The 19,028-nt window shown below is 41.3% G+C and overlaps 1 protein-coding gene across 1 annotated transcript in view; it reads right to left on the bottom strand.

Annotated features, from left to right (window-relative positions):
* LOC125447414 (complement C3-like) overlaps window positions 1-19,028 on the bottom strand; it is a 110,265-nt gene that overhangs the window by 24,900 nt on the left and 66,337 nt on the right. Inside the window, exons 27-34 of the mRNA XM_059639862.1 lie at window positions 17,388-17,483; window positions 16,257-16,407; window positions 14,577-14,746; window positions 11,118-11,276; window positions 6,273-6,332; window positions 4,533-4,623; window positions 2,527-2,578; window positions 31-118 (exon numbers count right to left, since the gene is read on the bottom strand). Of these exons, the coding sequence (XP_059495845.1) occupies window positions 31-118; window positions 2,527-2,578; window positions 4,533-4,623; window positions 6,273-6,332; window positions 11,118-11,276; window positions 14,577-14,746; window positions 16,257-16,407; window positions 17,388-17,483 (867 nt within the window). The remainder of the gene's footprint in view (window positions 1-30; window positions 119-2,526; window positions 2,579-4,532; window positions 4,624-6,272; window positions 6,333-11,117; window positions 11,277-14,576; window positions 14,747-16,256; window positions 16,408-17,387; window positions 17,484-19,028) is intronic.

The following is a 19,028-nucleotide window of genomic DNA, read 5'->3' as shown; positions in this document are numbered from 1 at the left end:
TTTTCCTAACAAATAATAATGATGTCTTACCAAATTAAGATCTTCCAAATCTGGAGAAAATCCTGTCAGCATGGAAATGTCTAAAATGGCCATTGAAGAATCTGAGTCACCGAGATATCTTTAAAGTGCAAAGCGTTACAATTTTACTGCCAAAGTTGGTGAAAAACAACTCTACAATCATCAGCTTTTATCAAGAGAAATTGCGGATTTTAGATCAAAATCTTTGAATCTTAAAGCTAGCATCCAAGTTCAGCAGGTAATTTGGAAGGTAAATGGAATGTTGGCCTTTATTTCAAAGGGGATAGAGTATAAACATAGGAAGATTTAGTTGAAACTGTACAAAGAATTTGTCCACAGCTAGAATACTGTGAACAGTTTTTGCATCCTCAGCTAAGGAAAGATATACTAGCAGTCCAGAGAAGATTCACTTAGCTGATTTCCAGTATGGAGGGATTGTTTTACAAGGAGAGGTTGAGTATGTTGGGCTTGTACTCATTGGAATTTGGAAGAGCGTGAGGAGATCTTACTGAAACATGCAAAATACTTAGGGGCTTGACAGGGTGGATGTGAGGGGATGTTTGACTATGTGGGAGAGCCTAGAACCAGGGGGCATCATCTCAGGATAAAGGGGCACACATTTCTCGCGGACAGAAATGAGGAGGAATTTCTTCTCTCGGGGGACTGAATCTGTGGAATTTTTTCCCATGTGCTGTCGAAGTTGGGTCATTCATTACACTGAAGGCTGGGACAGAATTTAGATCAGGAAAGGAATCAATGGTCATGGGTAAAAAACAGGGAAGTGGAGTTGAAGATTATTAGATCAGCCATGATCTCATTGAATGGTAAAGCAGACTTAATGGACTGAATGGCCCACTTTTGCTTCTGTGTGTTATGGTCTTAAAAAGTCTCCTCTTGGTTGACAGTATCACCTGAATGTCTTGAAGTTGTATTTTTCCATAAACTTATATTTACATTTCCGTTCACAAACTGCTGGAATAAAATAACTTCTACTGAGAGATGAAGAAACTAGCGAGTAAAAATTTGAATTTAGAGGGATAAAGGCAGACAGCATCACTCCCCCTGATATGAGACAGGCACAACTCAGGAGTGTGATAGATTGCACTCCACTTGCATCGAGGGTCACAGTGCAAAGAATTTTGACAATATCGAAGACAAGGTGGCCTCTCTTACTGGCATTGTAGCTGCCACTCTGAGCATTCCCCAACTCCATCAAATATGCTATCTGCTAGATGCATGGAGAGTATGTCACCTAGGCCACACCAAACTCAGGCCTCCACCACCTCAAACAGAAAGACTAGCAGTAGCATGGGGGTATCATTAGCTGCAGGTTCCTCTCTGAGTACATTCAATCTTGGCTTAGAACAATAATGCCATTCCTTTGTTGCCTACAAGTCAAACTCCCAGAATTCCCTCTCTAACTGCACCATAGGTGTATGCTAAACAGATTCAAGGGTGCTAGAGAGTGGCCAACTCTTGTTTTGAAAAGCAGATAGAGGTGAGAGCTAAGGATGCCAGCTGTGACTTTACTTAGTCTTGTCAGTGTTGTGGTTGGAGTTGGTACCTTGGACTTCAAGTTCGAGCATGGAGTTACACTTAATGTGAGTTAAAATTTCAGAGTAACTGCAATGATCATTGGTAATTGCTTCAAAGAAGGCGATGATAAACCAGACAGGTAGCCATTGACAATGTCAGTTAACATTGGAACAAGGAATGCAGCATGTATGGTCAGTCAGCATAGAAAGGGTGTTTTGTCATGTCTAAAATAGAGGTCATAGCATTAGGGTAAAGAGTAGCAGACTTAAAACAGAGATAAGGAGGAAATACTTCTCTCAAAGGGTTGTATATCTGTGGAATTCACTACCTGAGTGTGGTAGATGCGGGAATACTGAATAAATTCATGGAACAGATAGATCGATTTTCAGTTAGTAACAGGTTAAAAGGTGATAGGGAGAAGGCAGAAAAGTGGAGTTGATGCTAAGATGTGATTAACTATGATCCTGTTGAATGGCAGAGCAGACTCAAGGACCTGAATGGCCTACTCCTACTCTGAGTTCTTCTGGTCTAAGATAAATGAGAATAAGTAATGGGCACAGAAGGTGGATCTAATGGACAAGTTATACTTGAATCATCAATGAATGGAGGGCAAAGAGAAACCAGAGAAAGTTCAGAGTGTGGCCAATGGAAAGTTTGCTTTGATGAGCAACAAGGAAGGAAACAAGCAGAGCTAGCTCAGTGGATTGTTTCATCATTAGTGATAGCGCAGGATCAGAGAGTTTGATCTCAATGAGACATTCTTTAACTTCATGTTCAAAGACTGATTGTTGATTTTATAAGGAATAATTTGATTGAAATACAAGAACAACACAAGAAAACTGAACCAATGTTAATACAATGCTTCAAATAAGTGCATCAGTTATTTTCCATCTCAGAAATCTGCCCAACCAATTTCCTTGCTAGTATGAGGGATCAAACATAATCAAAATTCTTGAAATCTATATTTCTTACCGTGCATAGATATTTATTGCCAGAGAACTCAGAGCATCTTGGGGTCGATTCGCTGTACCAATACAAAATAAAGATGGCTATTGCAATCACAAACATTTTAATTCACAATTATACATTTGAATGTGGATAAAAGAATAAACTAAATTGCATTTATGTTGCTCTTTTCATTACCTAAAACAATCTTTACAGCCAATGAAGTATTTTGAGACTGTTGTATTGCAGTAATGTGGTAATTCAGTAAGGCCCCACAAATACCAATGATATATATATCCAGGTCAGCTAACCTTAAGCATTAATTCCAGTTAAATGTTGACCTGGAAACTGGGAGAATTTGCCTGCTCCTCTTTAAAATGTGTTATGCAATTGCATATACTTGAGAGTGTTGACAAGACCCTGGTTCAAAGTCTGTCCACCATCTACAAGGCACAAGCCAGGAGTGTAAAGAATACACTTCTTTTGCATGGATGAGTGCACCTCCAAAATGCCCTAGAACATTGCTCCAGTCAGGGCAGTTCACTTTAACTGCACCTCGTCAACCACATTAACCTTTCACTTTCACCGCTACCAACACAGAATGGCAGCAACATGTGCCAGTTCCAAGACTCCAGACTCAGTCGACAACATCTTCGGAACCCATGACCTATACCAACAGAACACCACCAATTGCAAGTTTAGCTCTAAGCCACACATCATCTTGACATGGAAATATATAATAGTTCCTTCATGGGCACTGAGTCAAAGCCCGGTAAGCCACTTTCTCACTGTGCAATGACCAAAAGGTCCAGGCAGCTCACCACCATCCCCTTTGCAATACGAACATTTAAACACGCAGACAGACCAAAGACGTGACTTGGGGATTCTATATTCCACTGGGGTCAGGTCATTACAAACAGAAATGGCAATTAAAGATAAAGGAGGAACTATTTACAGTTTTACATGAAGTGAGCTTATGGGTTACCCTGGCTTGAGGAATTCCTTTGTCTGTCTGTTCCTCCCTTCCATATTCTCTTTTTCTGCAAAAGGCTTCTCTTCTTTCCAGTGAGAGACCATAAACTTGCCCAGCCACCCTAAATAACCATTGCAAAGTGCTGCTGGAGATCCCATAACATTCTCAAAAGCAACTAGGAACGAGCATCAAATACTGGTCAAGTTAATCACACTTACATCCCATCAAAGAATAAATGAAAAGTTCTTTCGCTTCCCAATCAGAGTAAATTCATGCCAACATCTAATCTGCCAAACTCCTTAAGATTTGTACGTATTTCAATAAGAACAACTTTCATCATTCTACATTCTAATATAGATTACAAAATATTAAAGGTGCTATGGTAGAATGCAGCTTGTCATTAAAATGAAGACAAGTGTAAACAGGGGTTGTGGGGGTCTTTAAGAAAGTGCAGTGGAGATTTACAAGAATAGCTCCAGAGTTAAAGGATTTTAGCCCCTAAGCTTGGATGAAAGTAACTAGAGCATAAGGTAGTGATTTTCTGATCAACCTGTTCAGAGATGCTATTATTCATCTCTGGAGCAGGTGGGACTTGAACCCAGGTCACCTAGTTCAGGGAGATGTTCATTGCCACTGTGCCACAAGAGCTCCTTGGAGCAATGGGCATTGAGTGATTGAATGTGAAATGTGAAAGATAACGGCACATTTAAATCAAGTAGCCGATGAAAAGCTGTGTGCACAAACTGATGGTGCAAGGGCTAGAGGACACAGATTTATGGGGTCAGATGTTCAAAGCAGAGTTGGGAAGCCAATAACCAGATTGACCCGCGACCTGTGCCTCAAGATTATGCATCCAATTATATAACCATGATATTACCAATTCATTAACTACTTCCTATCGCTTCAGTAGACTTCCAATGTTATGGAGCAAACAAAAATATTTCATCACATTTCATGCTGGAGAACAAGAGATGCTAGAATGTTTCTTCTCACTGATTGTATTTCCAAGTAAGTTCCTTGTGAGAAATGACAAGCCACAGGCAATCTTCACACAGCTCACCTTGAGGTATATCATCCACAGTAACTCGTAAATCAAAGTTTTTGCATTCTTTGACTGCCTTCGATAATCGAGCATAGTAACGAGTTAAAACCTGTACAGTAAAAGCACAAACAGTAGTCATATATGAAAGCATTACATGCAAAGTAATAAAATCAGTCAAATTTTCCAACGTCTGGAGCAGGGGGAATCAGAATGAGTATCTGTGTTCCACATCGGGATACTGTGGGATTGTCACACAGCCACATGTGTGACTCATTCAAAGGGGTAATGGACAGATTTGTGCTGCGCAGAATTCTGCATAAATATGTCTCCAAAATTTTCTGAAGAAGGGTCTAGGCCTGAAACGTCAGCCTTCCTGCTCCTCTGATGCTGCTTGGCCTGCTGTGTTCATCCAGCTCTACACCTTGTTATCTCTAATCAAATACTGACCTGATTTCTCACCTGAACTGACCCTCTGACAGCCCAATAACACACCCCTCTCCATCATAATGACCATGACCACTGTTTTTGCCTTTACTGTACAGTTTTAACTTGTCCTACGCACAATCTGTCTGCCAAGTCCACTCACCTGCTCAGAGTCCTGCCCACTCACTCACCCACCCATAGTCCTGCCCACTCCACTCACCCACCCATAGTCCTGCCCACTCCACTCACCCACCCATAGTCCTGCCCATTCTACTCACCCACCCATAGTCCTGCCCATTCTACTCACCCACACATAGTCCTTCCCATTCCACTCACCCTCCCATAGCGCTGCCTTATGACAATACAGAAAAAATGGCTGAAGACAGCCCCACCAAACTTCGCAATACATGTTTAACAGAAATCATAAAGTGTGAGAAACACATGTTTAATGCGCTCTCAGCACGTGAGGACAAAGGCAGTCTGTTCCTCAGTAAAATCGAATATGCAACATTCTTTGCTGTCCTAAAGACAAGAACATTTCATACCAACAGGTTATTTCTTTTAAGTTTCTTTCTAATCAATCAGTTATAATACAACAAGTAGGATTTAATTAAGATTCTTCAAGATAATCATAGATCTAGGTTCCAAGGTGTTATAGAAAGATACACATACTTTATGTACATATTATATATGAATCACTAAAATAATAGAAAGAAAGGTCTAAGAATAATTATAAGGGGCTTTCCTTGTTTGTCCAAGTCACAAGCAACCATGGAATGTAAGTTTCCTACATACCAAAAGGACCCATTCAGATCATAGCAACAAAATAGCTAACTGAATGAAGTACTGGGCACCCAATCATAGTTGAACAATTCAGCACGAATTAACCAACAGTATACCAGGGGAGGGTATGTGCCACCATGTTAGCATTACAAGAAAAATGCATAAAAGACATTTTACTTGAAGTTCAAATTAGAGTGTCTTTGACTTTTCTTCTGATCTGAGCTGCAGATTAAGAGGGTAATTGAATCTTCATGTCAAGGCCAAATTGAAGGGATAATGGGAACTGCAGATGCTGGAGAATCCAAGATAATAAAATGTGAGGCTGGATGAACACAGCAGGCCCAGCAGCATCTCAGGAGCACAAAAGCTGATGTTTCGGGCCTAGACCCGAAGTCTTTGGCCTCTCCATATAATGTACTGGTGGAATACACCATGTAATGTACTGGTGGAATACTCCATGTAATGTACTGGTAGAATAAAATTGCCAAGTGCCTCAAGCTCTGTTGTCTCCTGAAAGATTATTATCTCTGTAAGACTCGCTCCTCCACTTACCTTCAATGTTCCTTGCCCTTTTCCTTTGGCTTTCACTGTGAAGTTCCCAAAGTTGTTGATCTGAAATGTGGATAATGCAGGTTAGCCATCTACCGGGGCACGATGCCAATTTAACTCAACACAGACACAGTGAAAGGATGCAATGGAAAGGGTCGTTTCTCCAATTTGTCTGCTTTTTTTTTAAATGTTCTACAAAACTGGGATTGACAAGAAAAAATCGGAAAGGCTCTCTGTTGGCTTCCGATCTTTGCTCTCAGTAAGGGTCTGTCATGGGAATTAAGGGGAACCTTTTATAACATTGCCGTAATTTTTATAGTGATGATGGTTCGACCACGGAGCAGTTATATCAGGATTAATTGCAACTTAAGATGGAGCATGGGTGGTTTACCATTCTTGTGGCTGAGCTCTTCTTAATCATCACGCTGATTATTGACTTCAGGGATGAGTGTTGCTGTTCAAAGCAAATATGGTGAATTCCTGCAACACAACATTTACTTCATATAAACTGCATCTTCAATGCAATAAGTGTTGAGGAGTTGAGTCGAAAGTCTGAGTGCCAGACAAGCAGACTGCATTGTCTCAGATACTCAGCTTCCTGAGGGATGCACGGTTCCACACATAGAGGTATATTCAGGTGCTGCATCCTATTTGAGTCTTGTAGATGCTGGAGAGATTTTGAGGAATCAGTAAGATGGAATCCAGCCTCAGCCCTGTTCTGAAGAATGGTTTCTGCTTCAGGTCTTCAGCAGTTCGTTACTTCATATTATGATAAACTGCATGGTCTAATTATAAGGTTTGGTCCACTTTTAACCTCATCACATATCAATGATGGGAACTCAATGGTAATTAGTCCATGGAAGATCAGCAGGGACGTACTGGGATTTTTCTTGTTAGAGATGGTCGTTGACCAGCTTTTTGCAGCAGAAATATTACCTTCTGTTTGTTTTCTGCAGCCTTGTGTTTATATGGTATGTGTAGATGTCATTGTGGGCAGCTTCAACATTATAGGAATTGTGAATGGGAAGAAACACTTGTAAAACCATCAGCAAGGAGACCCTGCCTTCTGACAATTTTATAGATGCAAACTTTACGTCACCTCAAGTAGAGAGAAAGGCACAGGCCAGAAACAAATTTGACAGGCTGAATGGCCTATCCCTGCTCCTATACTTCGATGACACATTAACTGATTCTGATTCTACAGGTGCTGCCAGATCTATTGAGTATTTCTGGCATATTTCCACTTTTAATTCATAAATTCAGCATTTCCAGAATGTGGTTTTTGAAGGTGTTGTTGTAGGAATCCAGGGGACTGGACAAATGACTTTGAGAGATGAGTTCAATACTCGCTCTCAGAAATATATGAGATGACTCATGAGGATTTCTGCTCCCCCACATTGAAAATCCTAATACTCATTTTTGGGAGGGGAGCGAGAGCAAGACAGAGAGAGTGCCAGGAGGCTGCCGGGAAGGTAAGGTTTTTTTTCCCACTTTAAAAAGCTTACCTCGAGTGGGAGCGGTCTTCATTTATTTTAGTCAGGATATCTCACACCTGAGTTGTGCTCCTCTTGCTCAATGTGAGAGGTCAGGGATAGGGCTGATGTCCCTGACTCCTTCATGTGCAGGAAGTGTGTCCAGCTGCAGCTCTTGTTAGACCGCATGACGGCTCTGGAGCTGCGGATGGACTCACATTGGAGCATACGTGATGCTGAAGGGATCATGGATAGCATGTTTAGCAAGTTGATCATACCGCAGATTAGGATTGCTGAGGGAGAAAGTGAATGGGTGACCAAAAAGCAAAGGAAAAGCAGGAAGGCAGTGCAGGTGTCCCCTACGGTCATCTCCCTCCAAAACAGGTATACCGTTTTGGATACTGTTGGGGGAGATGGCTCACCAGGGGAAGGCAGCAGTAGCCAGGTTCATGGCACCGTGGCTGGCTCTGCTGTACAGAAGGGCGGGAAAAAGAGTGGAAGAGCGATAGTCATTGGGGATTCAATTGTAAGGGGCATAGATAGGCGGTTCTGGGGTCGAAAACGAGACTCCCGAATGGTATGTTGCCTCCCAGGTGCATGGGTCAGGGATGTCTCCGATCGGCTGCAGAATATTCTGAAGGGGGAGGGCGAACAGCCAGTTGTCATGGTGCATATAGGCACCAATGATATCGGCAGAAAACGGGATGAGGTCCTACAAGCAGAATTTAGGGAGTTAGGAGCCAAGTTAAAAAGTAGGACCTCAAAGGTAGTAATCTCAAGATTGCTACCAGTGCCACATGCTAGTCAGTGCAGAAGTGAAAGAATAGCCAGGATGAATGCGTGGCTTGAGAAATAGTGCAGGAGGGAGGGGTTCAGATTTTTGGGACATTGGAACCGGTTCTGGGGAAGGTGGGACTATTACAAATTGGACGGTCTACACCTGAGCCGGACTGGAACTAATGTCCTTGGGGCTGCTTTTGCTAATGCTGTGGGAGAGGGTTTAAACTAATGTGGCACGGGGATGGGAACCAAATAGTACCAAGTACCTAGAACCAAAAGGGGCTAAGCAAGGACATGAAATATTGCTGGCAAACATGGTTAAGGAAAATCCCAAAGCCTTTTATTCATATATAAAGAGCAAGAGGGTAACTAGAGAAAGGATTGGCCCACTTAAGGAGAAAGAAGGAAAGTTATGCGCTGAGTCAGAGAAAATGGGTGACATTCTTAACGAGTACTTTGCATCAGTATTCACCAAGGAGAGGGACATGATAGATGTTGAGGTTAGGGATAGATGTTTGCTTACTCTAGGTCAAGTTGACATAAGGAAGGAGGAAGTGTTGGGTATCCTAAAAGACATTAAGTTGGACAAGTCCCCAGGTCCGGATGGGATCTATCCCAGGTTCATGACGGAAATGAGAGAGAAAATAGCCAGGCCCTTAACAGATATCTTTGCAGCATCCTTAGACATGGGTGAGGTCCCAGAGGATTGGAGACTTGCTAATGCTGTCCCCTTGTTTCAGAAGGGTAGCAAGGATAATCCAGGTAATAATCGACCGGTGAGCCTGATGTCAATGGTAGGGAAGCTACTGTAGAAGATACTGAGGGATAGGATCCATTCCCATTTGGAAGAAAATGGGCTTATCAGTGATAGGCAACATGGTTTTGTACAGGGAAGGCCATGTCTTACCAACCTAATAGAATTCTTTGACGACGGGACAAAGTTGATTGATGAGGGAAAGGTTGTAGATGTCATATATATGGACTTCAGTAAGGCGTTTGATAAGGTTCCCCATGGCTGGCTGATGGAGAAAGTGAAGTCACATGAGGTCCAGGGTGTGCTAGCTAGATGGATAAAAAACTGGCTGGGCAACAGGAGACAGAAGGTAGTAGTAGAAGGGAGTTTCTCAAATTGGAGACCTGTGACCAGTGGTGTTCCACAGGGATCTGTGCTGGGACCCCTATTGTTTGTGATATATGTAAATGATCTGGAGGAATGTGTAGGTGGTCTGATTAGCAAGTTTTCTGATGACACTAAGATTGGTGGAGTAGCAGATAGTGAAGGGGGCTGTCAGAGATTACAGCAGAATATAGATAGACTGGAGAGTTGGGCAGATAAATGGCAGATGGAGTTCAATCCGGGCAAATGCGAGGTGATGCATTTTGGAAGATCAAATTCAAGGGCGAACTATACAGTAAATGGAAAAGTCCCAGGGTAAATTGATGAACAGAGAGATCTGGGTGTTCAGGTCCATTGTTCCCTGAAGGTGGCAACGCAGGTCAGTAGGGTGGTCAAGAAGGCATATGGCATGCTTTCCTTCATTGGGCGGGGTATTGAGTACAAGAGTTGGCAGGTCATGTTGCAGTTGTATAGGACTTTGGTTCAGCCACATTTGGAGTACTGTGTGCAGTTCTGGTCACCACATTACCAAAAGGATGTGGATGCTTTGGACAGGGTGCAGAGGAGGTTCACCAAGATGTTGCCCAGTATGGAGGGTGCTAGCTATGAAGAGAGGTTGAGTAGATTAGGATTATTTTCATTAGAAAGATGGAGATTGAGGGGGGACTTGATTGAGGTCTACAAAATCATGAAGGCTATAGACAGGGTGGATAGCAAGAAGCTTTTTCCCAGAGTGGGGGACTCAAATACTAGGGGTCATGAGTTCAAAGTGAGAGGAGGAAAGTTTAAGGGAGATATGCGTGGAAAGTTCTTTACACAGAGGGCGTTGCCAGCGGAGGTGGTAGACGCAGACACGTTAATGTCTTTTAAGATGTATTTGGACAGGTACATGGATGGGCAGGGAGCAAATGGACACAGACCGTTAGAAAATAGATAACAGGTTAGACAGAGGATCTCAATCGGCGCAGGCTTGGAGGGCCGAAGGGCCTGTTCCTGTGCTGTAATTTTCTTTGTTCTTTGTTCTTTGTTCATCAGGCAGCTGTATAGCTTAAATTTGGAATTCAATTACATGCCACTGAAATTCCTCAAGACTTCCTTTCTTTTAGCACAATGAAACTGTCACCTCTTGAGCCAGTCAACACTGGAATTATTGAGCGAAACAGGATTTAAGTGTTATAGCTACTGAAGACTTGTTTGCAAAGAATATTCATGAAATGGGATAGGTGAAGATACTGTGGAACATCAATGCAGATGCAGACCAGGAAGAATGAATGATCCATTGCCCACTCTACGCAATGCAATGCAAAGGTAGTTAATACACTCCTGTGTGTTGAAATCAAACATATCACACTGAGAAACGCGTGCAAATGCAAAATTCCAGTGTGTATGCTCAAAACAACGGAAAGCACAAATACCCATTTAGGGTACGAAAAAAATAATTACTTTAAAATAAACATTAAAACTTAAGTAATAACTAACCTGTTCTGTTTTTGTGACATATCTATTATCTGAGTTAAAATACCAAGGAATAGGACCAGATCTGCCGGAGATGGTTATAGTAACATTCAAGTCAATTTCACCCTCTTGAAAGATATCTGCCCGATAATTGGTCAGAGCTTGTAAAGCAACCATTGTCACCTTTTATTTGAGAGAAGGGTAGTGGAAAGAAGGAAAACTATTGTCAAACATATTGAAGAAGGCAAACTTTGCTCAAGAAATAAAAATGAGTAATCAATTTATTTTTGAATCTCCATTAAAGGTCATGCAGAAAAATCAAGAGATACCAGAAAAAAAACCTTTAAAAAAGGGCAAAGTTTATGTTCCAACCTGACATTATTATTTTACAAGTCAGATCAGAAGTTTAAACATAAAAGAAAAAAGATAAAATGGAGTGAATCAAAATATTTACATAAAACACAAGTTTCAAAGTTTTGGAAGGCACAGTAAAATTGCAATCCTATTAAATCCCAAGCACCTCTTTACAGTATTCACACCAGATAGAATTCCCTTTTGAAGGTCATCCATAGCACTTACTTTAACTCTAGCTACAGCTCTAGCTTGAGAATCTGATAGCCTTTTCCTGGAGTCTTAAACTTTCTCAGCTCCAAATAATCCCTTCGGGATTTTAATCAAATATTTCCTGACTGGAACTATACTAAACTCTTTGCTCTGAGATAATCTACTTCTTAACAATTCTAACTCCCTTCCTCAGGAGTAGCTACTTTATACATCGGTCTTCATTCAGTCTGGCAAACTGAACAAGAAAAGGAGATGACAAGGTGTAGAGCTGGATGAACACAGCAGACCAAGCAGCATCAGAGGAGCAGGAAAGCTGACGTTTCGGGTCTGGAACTTTCTTCAGAAATGGGGGAGAGGAAGGGCATTCTGAAATAAATAGAGAGAGAAGGGGAGGCTGGTGGAAGATGGATAAAGGAGCAGATAGGTGGAGAGGAGATGGACAGGTCAGGGAGGCGAGATGGAGTCAGTAAAGGTGAGTGTAGATGGAGAGTTGGGATGGGGGTTGGTCAGTCAAGGGAAGACAGACAGGTTAAGATATTTCAGAATCCCCTTCCCCTCCACCATTTCTGAAGAAGGGTCCACACCCGAAAAGTCAACTTTCCTGCTCCTCTGATGCTGTTTGGCCTGCTGTGTTCATCCAGCTCTACACCTTGTCATCTCAGACTCCAGCACTGGCAGTTCCTGCGATCTCTGAATAATAAAAAGCTTTTCTTTTCAAGTTATGGGTATTTTCCCCTAACCAAATATTTGTCGGTGTTCTGTTTTTTTTTCAAAAATCACCATGGCTACAGAAAACTCACAAGTTAATCATTAAACCCATTCAGATACACAGATGCCCCTTTGAAAATGGTGGTGAGCTGCTTTCTTGAACCACTGCAGTCAATGTAGTGTACATATACCCAAAGTGCTATCCAGTGGGAATTCTCAGAATTGGTATAGTTTCAATTCTGGATGGTATACGACCAGGAAGGAACTTGTAAGTATTCTTCCAATGTACCTCCTGCCCTTGATCTTCTAGGTGTTAGGTCACAAGTCTAGAACTTGTACAAGTGATATAATAGTAATTCTATGTTGTTGTTATATGGCTGATCACTTTTGATTAGTTTTGTCCTTTTAATTATTTTCTCCTCTGGTTCGCGGAGCACTTATAGGTGACTGCCTACCCTTATCAAATCTAGCCAATGATCAGGAAAGTATAAAACAACTTTACTGATAAATAAAACTCGATTTTATTATAAAATGAAGAGATAGTAATTCTCCTACATTTATGAAATGACAGACTATATCAACTAGTTACTGAGAACTGTATCAGCTCACCTCTGGTGAATGTATTTATTTTTTGAATTTGTAATCTGACCAAGAGTTAAATTGGACTGATCAATGCAACACTAATGAGATGGCTGCATTATCATGAATCCATCCCTTTTGGAATAAATAAAATTGGGGACAGCCATGTACCCTTGTTTCATTGTATTTGAAATACTTGGTGAAAAGTTTCCTTGGAATTTAGCAAAAGGGATTGTACTGGTCAGCCAGATGTCGGGGAATGTCTGATAACTCCCATTTCAACCTTGCAATTCCCATCAGCATGTTGTGTGTGTAGAATTCTATCTGCTCATATCAGGGCAAAGGTTCTCAAACACTTTGAAAATGGTTACTCATTGCAGTTGCTATCCCTTGACCCACAGTAATCATGGACACGGGGGGTGGGGGGTTAACTGTCTAACAACATTGCACGGGCAGGTGAAGTGTGTCAAGGGTAAATGATGGCGCAGGCCAGTATTTCATTGGTTAGGTCACATTTGGAATACAGTGTTCAATTCTGGTCTCCCTGCTATAAGAAAGATGTCATGAAAAATGAAAGGGTTCAGAAAAGATTGACAAGGACGTTGCCAGGGTTTGGAGGGTTTGAGTTACAGGGAGAGGCTGAATAGGCTGGGGCTATTTTCCCTGGAGTGTCAGAAGCTGAGGGGTAACTTTATAGAGGTTTATAAGATCATGAGGGGCATGGATAGGTTGAGCAGACAAGGTCTTTTTCCAAGGTTAGGAAAGTCCAAAACTAGACGGCATAGATTTAAGGTGAAAGGGAAAAGATGTAAAAGGGACCTGAGGGGAAACATCTTCACACAGAGGGTGGTGTGTGTATGGAAAGAACTTCCAGAGGAAGTAGTGGAGGGTAGTACAATTACAACATTTAAAAGGCATTTGGATCGGCATGTGAATAGGAAGGGTTTAGACGTATATGGGCCAAATGCAGGAAAATTGGACTCGATTGGCTGAGTTGAACCTAAGGGTCTGTTTCTGTGCTGAATATCTCTATGACTCTATGATTATTTCCTTCAATGTCCTGTTGAGAAAGCACTGGCTGGGGGTTCATTGCATCAAGTCCCAGGACCTACTGCAGTCGGGCAATGACCATGCTTTCCCCAGATGAACCTCCCAAGAAACCTGACAGAGCGACTGACGTGTGCCTAAGGCTTGAAAGCTTCCCAGATCAAGGACACATCTTCAAAGTGAGGGAACTGCAATCCCTATTTCGCAGCAACGTGAAATGGTTCCCCCCACCACACTCTGGGATTCTCTGGGCATTCTGGTTAACCCTGCTCCACAACGAACATCAACAAAAACAAACATCAAATCATAATTAATGGTTTTGTTCAAGTTCGTCAGATCAGTGCTTCTTACAATGGTTTGAAAAATCTTGAAAATATTGCCCAGTGAACTCCCCAAGTGTTTCCCTATTCTGGCTGAAAGATCAGATGAACATCAATGAAAATGCAAAGCTTCGTCCAGTGAAAGCTTTGGCGATTTCCTGTTTGATAGGAACACAACAGACCGGTTTAACACACCACTCTCCCAGATTCCTGCTAAACTTTGGTAATTTTCTGAAGAGTTCTTTATAAAGTTGAATGGTCAAACCTGCGTGCTGCTGTAGCCACCTCCATACTCGCCCCTTTGGGACAGCCATTTCACTAACTTGCCAGCTTTGTCAAACTCCTTTAACTGCACGAGAGTGAGAAGGGCATATCCTGTGGCCTCAATTGTGTACAAAGAGCTAGCGTTGCCAGCATCTGTCCAGTATGATTGGTCTGAAAGGTGTAAGAGAAAGAACAAGTTAAAATGGTAATCATGCAAAGTATATCATTCATTTCAAATTTGGTTTTATTTCATTTTATTGTCACAAGTACTCAAGTGCAAAAGTAAAGCAGTGCAGTGAAAAGTGTATAATGTGATCACACAAGGTGCCAGAAGATACAAATTGAAGTGCCTAGGTGCAAAATCTTAAGAGCAAGGTAGAAAGAAAGAACATTTAAATGTGAAACATTGCAGTAATTGTAGTGTAATAAAACATATGAAATAAGGTTAAAAGTTACACATTGCAGGCCTTCTTAACTTCAAGTAGAAAATAACGAAATAAAGCTGGAAGTTCAAACATTACAGTCTTTCTTAAGTGCTTAGCTAGTAAAAACCTGGGGTATGGTTCTCTTACAAAAACAAATCCCTTGAAGGCAATGGTTTATCTTGCTCTGGCAGAAAGGTGCTTTACCATCTTTCAAGAGCATCCCCAAGGAGACCAAAATTTGAATTCCAGCGATATGGTGCTCCTGGTGAATTATTTTTCTCTTTTGGACAAGTGGCAAACAGAGCAGGAAAAAAAAATAAATCAACAGCTTCCTGTTTTGTAGTTTTGAAAAACTAGACATTAGTAATTCCTTGGACAATGAATAGTAGATATTCAGTTTAAAATTAAATGTTGTTGTTTCTTTTCTCTCTCCCTCTACTCTCCCCTGACCAATACAAAAGGCAATAGAAAGAATTTCTCCACTGACATGTTCCACCAGCACACTCATGATTTGTGCTAAGTTTCAAAACAATGTATGATAAGGGACAATTATTTTCCATTTCTCCTTTGTTTATAAATCTTGATTTTCCTGGTGATACATACAAATGAAAAAATATCATATTTGTAATCATTAACATAGCCAAATGGAAGTTCTTTTTCCTCCTCTTCCCTCTCATTAGTTGGAACATATTTAGTGTTCCTAAACTAATAACAGTACTGGAACTGAGGTTACTGTCTATACATCTTGGAAAATGTCTACAAAAGGCTTGCTGATTCTGTCTTCTGCTCAAGTCTCTCTACACATGCCTCCCAGCCTGAGCACAACTGCTGGTGGAAGCTGTACCATGGGATGTCCCAGTGTTGGGGACACAGCAAACAATGCTTCACGCTGAAATAGAATTGGCTGAAATTGACCATCAGGAGTACTGCGAAGTACAATAATTACCAGTCAACTCTGACTCAATGGAATAGCAACTGGGTATGGCATTAGATTTGTCATGAGTCTCTTCCTCTTTACTAAATAAACTGACTTCAATCCTTAACCTTCAATTACTTATTAGTTAAAGAGAAAATGATCACTGCTTCATGTGTGCAGTGAATTCAGAATTTGTGGTCAAGCTCCAGGCTTAGCTTCCATTAACTAAAACTATTTCATTTACTGAGAGATTTCCCAGATGTACACAGGTAAACAAAATGTCAACACAAAGATTCTAAGCAAAGAGAAAAGTGTGCACATAGCTACTAATCTGCCTTACCTTCTGAAGCAAATTTCATCAGGGTGTCCAGTTTGTTTTTCTTCAATAATGAGAGTGCATAGGCTGTTATTGCCACAGAGTATGCTTTCTTCAGATTATCAAACTGATTGCCCAGGTAATCTCCTGCTTTGGCAATACTGTTTTCATAATTCTAAAATGATTTTGAACAAGGAATGAAATGTTGGAAACAACACGCTTCCCCAAAAGTTTTTGATTTATTTAGTATCACTCACAAGCAAAACATATTGCAGGAAGTTCTACTACTTACAGGGGCTCAGAATAGACACCACAGAAGAATGAAGAATATGTCGATGGAATTTGGGAACCTATAGGACTTTGTGCAGTACTGTACAAGAATATAATCCACTCATGATGTTTTTACATTCACATGACAACAGCAAAGGAGGCAAACTATAAAACAGTTTTTTATCAGCTCTTTATAAATCAACTACTCTTAGCATTTTGGGATAACCCAACCTTACAGAATCAGTCCTCATAATGCAGGAGCATCTTTACAGAATGAATGAATGTGGGCTGCTGTTCTTCTCACCCACCCCTACCATTCCCAACTTTCCAGCTTTCAGTATCACCCATATCCTGCAATCTAGCCCGAGCCACCAATTCCAACTCTTTGGCTGCATACCCTTCCTCAGCTACAGCTCCTGGGCAGCCTGCTGCCTGCAACCCCTCCTTTTTCAGATTTTCCTCACTCGTTCCTTACTCCGTCCTCCTTGCATAGCGTCCCACTTCTCTTTCAATCCATAACATCCATCATCAGTTACACCTGTCCTTGCATCCCTCAGACTGAAAGATTTTTGCTCACAAAGTGTTAAATGGGCAGGGCGATAATGCGCCAGCACAGGCATTAGGACATTTGTCTGTTAACTCACACTCCAGTAGGCAGGATCAAGTTAAACAACAGTTTCTCCAGTCGAGTAGCTAGCAATTACTTCCAAAGTTTATGTGTTGAATATTTGCTACTTAGGCAACATTACCCGTATTAACTGGTTGCAATGGAATTAAGAAACATTTAAATTTCCAGCTGACATGGTAGAACATTGAAGATAAATTCGGTAATACTGCCTTGTGGATTTGCATATTGTCTTATGCAAACAAATATAGCTCCTTTACCTCCACAAAAGTTGAGCAAACACCATCAGCCTCAAACATTGCAATGAGTACAAATGCAGTTAAGGCAGCATCATTTTCTGCATCACCAAGTCCTCCCTAAAGGAAACAAGCACACAAAAAATGGAATGGTTCACTCAGACACATTCTTATAGAACATAGAACATAGAACATTACAGCACAGTACAGGCCCTTTGGCCCTCAATGTTGTGCCGACCTGCCATACCGATCTGAAGCCCATCTAACCTACACTATTCCATGTACGTCCATATGCTTGTCCAATGACGAATTAAATGTGCTTAAAGTTGGCGAATCTCCTACCGTTGCAGACAAAGCGTTCCATACCCTTACTACTCTCTTGTATTAGGATTAGTCCCAATGTGTTAACAGTTAATTGGATTATTCAGCAAAGATTTGTTTTAAAGGTCTGAAGAACACCTAACAGAAAATAAACTGGCAAAGAATATCCTATAATGGAGATCATAATTAAAAAGTAAAGCCTCAAATACATCTGAGGGAGCAATGTGAGCTATTTAGAACATCTAATTTAATATTTTGGGTCCACTGAACCTTCTTGAAATGTTCTGTTAAAAGCTATCAGAACTTTCAGTCTCCACTGATGCTGCCAGACCTATGACTTTCTCCAGCAATTTCTGTTTTTGTTCCTGATTTTCAGGATCTGCAGTTCTTCGTGTTAATTTTTTAACGAATGTCTCAAATGCTGTGTAAAGCCAACTAAAATGTGAACTTTACATATCAAACATTTTAAAACTAAAATCCTTAACAAGAAAATTATATGTTGACATTTATTATCAGAGAATCCCTAACGTGTGGAAACAGGTCCTTCAGCCCAACAAGTCCACACTGAACCTCAGAGCATCTCACCCAGACTCATCCTCCTAATCTACACATCCCTGAACACTACGGGCAATTTAGCATGGCCAACCCACCTAGCCTGCACATCTTTGCACTGTGGGAGGAAACTGGAGCACCCAGAGGAAGCCCACGCAGACAGGGGGAGAATATGCAAACTCCACACAGACAGTTGCCCGAGGGTGGAATCAAACCCAGGTTCCTGGTGCTGTGAGGCTGCAGTGCTAACCACTGAGCCACCGTGCCACTCATTTTTTTTTGCATAAAACAAATTTGTAGAATCCCTACAGGGTGTAAAGAGACCATTCAGCTCATCAAGTCCACACTGACCCTGCAACCCCACATTTACCACGGCTTTTCTTGCCTACACACCATGAATAATTTAGCACAGCCAATCTACCAACCTGCGCATCTTTGGGCCACTTCTCATGTTGTATTTTGAAAAAGGTGCAAAGATGCTGAAAGGTATAAATTTACCAAATAACCTAAGATTTTTTTAGAGTGGTTGACGACAAGAGAGGGGCCTAGAATGGGCATGGTTTGATGTTAGAGATCAATGGGCTGAAAGGCTCTTCTGTACAACATGATTCTATAACTTGGTCACCAAAACATGTGATGATAGACTTTGGAGAGGGAATAGTGAAGATATGCAAAGTTGCTTTGAATGCATAAAGATCCAGGAGACAAGTGGCATAATGATTGAAAGGGCATTCATCAATGGTGGAGGGTGAAAGCAGGATGTAAGAAGTTACGGTGGGATAAGGTAGTCAA

This window comes from Stegostoma tigrinum, chromosome 35 (genome assembly GCF_030684315.1).
Source record: "Stegostoma tigrinum isolate sSteTig4 chromosome 35, sSteTig4.hap1, whole genome shotgun sequence".
Classification (NCBI taxonomy): Eukaryota; Metazoa; Chordata; class Chondrichthyes; order Orectolobiformes; family Stegostomatidae; genus Stegostoma; species Stegostoma tigrinum.
Note: the sequence above shows the minus strand (reverse complement) of the source record. Positions and strands in the feature narration are given on the sequence as shown.